Source organism: Phaseolus vulgaris, chromosome 3 (genome assembly GCF_000499845.2).
Source record: "Phaseolus vulgaris cultivar G19833 chromosome 3, P. vulgaris v2.0, whole genome shotgun sequence".
NCBI lineage: Eukaryota > Viridiplantae > Streptophyta > Magnoliopsida > Fabales > Fabaceae > Phaseolus > Phaseolus vulgaris.
In genome coordinates, this window is record NC_023757.2 from 43495474 (window position 1) to 43498315 (window position 2842).

A 2842-nucleotide genomic window follows, 5' to 3' on the forward strand; every position below is an offset into this window, starting at 1 on the left:
TCTTCTTTTTAACCACGTCAACATTTCTTTCCACCTCCCAATGGTTGCTCCCTACTGACCATTCCAAGTTCATCTACTCCACCCCATTTTGTCCAAATTTGATGAAATCCTCAAATATTCTTATCTTTTCTGATTCTTATCTTGCTGTCTCATCTTGTTACCATTATAAAAAAAATATAAAATACAAATCAATTTTAAAAACAAAAAATAATTAATTACTATAATAACTAAATTAAAAATTATTTTAAAAATTAAAAAAATAATTTTTAAATTAATTTATATTATTATTAAATAATTTTTAAATTAATATCTAATTAGTTATCAAGATTTTTCTAAAAAAATTTTAATAACTAATTAGATACCTAAAAATTATTTAACAATAATAGGAATGACATTAAAAAAATAATTTTTTTTAAATTTTTATTTAAAATTAATTTTTATTTTATGATTTTATTATTCTTTTATTTAAAATTAATTTTTATTTGATGTTTTTTTTTATTGGAGACGTTAAAGAAGCTCATGTTCAACACACTTATTGAATAGTAAGTTATAAAGTTTTGTATAATCCGTAAAAATTATATTTTTCGTTACATAATTTAAAATACAATTTTTCATTTGATTAGACAATTTAAAAGTTAATTACACAATTTAAAAGAGTAAGAGTTATATTCTAATTATATAATCTATAATATAATTTTTAATTTTTAGTATAATTCGAAATATAAAGTAATTCTTTCCTTAAAAAAACTATTTTTTAAAACCGATAAATGTTTATGTTTTAATATAGTGTGTAAATGGAAGGAAACGGAAAAGGTTGATAAGAAATCGCTTAGCATAAGTACATGTATATCTTTTCTCTTTCTTTTCTGCAAAAGTTAACACCGTTGGCTTGGATTAAGCAACGTGGTGCAATCAGATGACGCCAGAGTTACATGGGTTAATGGTATCCAAAGTGACAGAATAGGTTTGTGACCACCTGCCCTTCCTAGTTCCCACCACAACTCCTAAGTCCCATCTCCCCCACAACACATTTTTCACCCTTTTGTCCCACCTTTCCTAGCACCAACTCACACAATAAAATTCAATCCATTTCATCGATTAATGATTTAAATGTTTATTACCTCAAACCTTTAACGATGAAATAAAGAGATGGAAGCAACATAAAACTTTTACTTAGCAGAAGTGTTACACGATAATATTGATCATTAACTCACTACTGTAAGCTCAAACTCAAACTGTAAAGTCATCTAAAGAACAAAAGATGAGATACATGCCTCAGTAGTTATATTTATAAATATTCACAGTTCTGAGCACTTCAAGGAAAAGTGTTGAATTGGGATCAAAAGCGAAACGAAGTAGTGAGCGTTGCATGGTACCTTTGGAATCAGTAACCCAATTTCAAGCTAAGAGCCGTTTTAACGTCTAATCTCCAAACAAAACCACCAGAATCCATCCTCCATACATCACATGGTAGCGTCACCGAACTTCTCTCCCTTCCCCATACGTATTGCACCACTTTCACCTTACAAGTAAAGGAAGGATATGGAAGCAGTAGACCCTCCTTAATCACCAGGAACACCGCCCCATCTCTCTCACCCTTCATCATCTCACAGTACGCCTCGTTCCTCCACGTCACCATCCCGTACCCGTCCGTTATCAATCCCGGACACGTGTCCCTCTTCAGTCTCACCCTCCGCTCCTCGTCCGTACTCCCCAGCCACTCCCCCTCCACCCACGCGTTCGTCACGCACTCCACCGTCACACACGAACAACACCCTGCCATCATCGCATCGTACGGTTCAACCTTCCTCGTCAAGCTCCGACGCTCGAAACTCAACCACACCGGCACGTTCTTCTTCAAGTAATTGTTGCTGTTGTTCGTGTAGTTGTTTCCTGCTTCCTTTGCTATCGGTGGAGTTAGATCCCTCACCGGAGAGTCCTTCCGATCGGGAGTTTCCGGCAACAAAGGAAGAGTCACCGCCGGCTGCTTCCGCTTCCGCATCTGCTTCTGCTTGAGCTCCGGAGAGGATGTGTTCTTCCTGCGGCGAGTCCTTCGTTTGGTGTTACAGTTGATATCACTTACGCACTTTCTCTTAGAGGTTCTGGTTTTGAGTAAGGCATCGCTGCTCTCGGAGGAAGAAGCGTCCGAAGCGGGTTTGGGAGCGATAGGACGAAACCTAAGCATTATTTTGTCCATGGTGGAGACGTGGGATGCAGCGGGTACATAGCGGGCGATGCAACAGCCTCCCCTACCATCCATTTGCAGTGTGATTACAGTCACCGTTTTTGCTGTTTGTTAATGTTATTGCGTTAATAGAGACAGGGATGTATTAGGAGAGGCGTTGGTTTTATAGGAAGCGTGAAAGGGACACGTGTGAGGAAGGACACGTGTAGAACAGTGAAGATGGAGGGGAGTGGGGAAGGGGATTGGTTGGGGAGGGAAACGTGTCATGGGATGGGAGTGGGAAACGTGAGGGGACGAATGGGAGAAGGAGGAGTGCCCAGTGGTGGCGACAGAAAAGCGGCACGTAGACTGCGAGCTTCGAGCATTGTGAATCAGAAACTTTGACCGTTGGATATGAGGTATTGGAGGATTCCAGATCCTGCCACCACCACGTGTCCACCTCTGTTAAGCCCAATGGCACCCAAGTTTCATGACGTCACATTTCATTTTACCAAACTTCTCGTTACCATTTTAAGTAGCGCCTAAAACCACAGGGCAGGCCCAGTTTATAGTAAATTCTCTTGCTTAGCTAATCACTTTCGCAAACACTGCCTCAACTCTGTAAGCGCTCAAACACTCTCATTAGTCACCCGCTCCATTTGTGGAAAATGATAGTTT

General features: G+C 38.8%; 1 protein-coding gene across 1 annotated transcript; it reads right to left on the reverse strand.

Moving 5' to 3' along the window:
* Positions 1–1150: 1150 nt before the first annotated feature.
* LOC137807950 (uncharacterized) lies at positions 1151–2421 on the reverse strand. The gene has a single exon (XM_068608817.1). The coding sequence runs from the start codon at positions 2258–2260 to the stop codon at positions 1385–1387; it is 876 nt and encodes a 291-aa protein (XP_068464918.1). The 5' UTR covers positions 2261–2421; the 3' UTR covers positions 1151–1384.
* Between the last annotated feature and the right edge of the window lie 421 nt (positions 2422–2842).

Bases quoted from the DNA above. Each gene is read 5' to 3' on its own strand.
- LOC137807950 (XM_068608817.1), bottom strand. From the start codon at position 2,260: ATGGATGGTAGGGGAGGCTGTTGCATCGCCCGCTATGTACCCGCTGCA.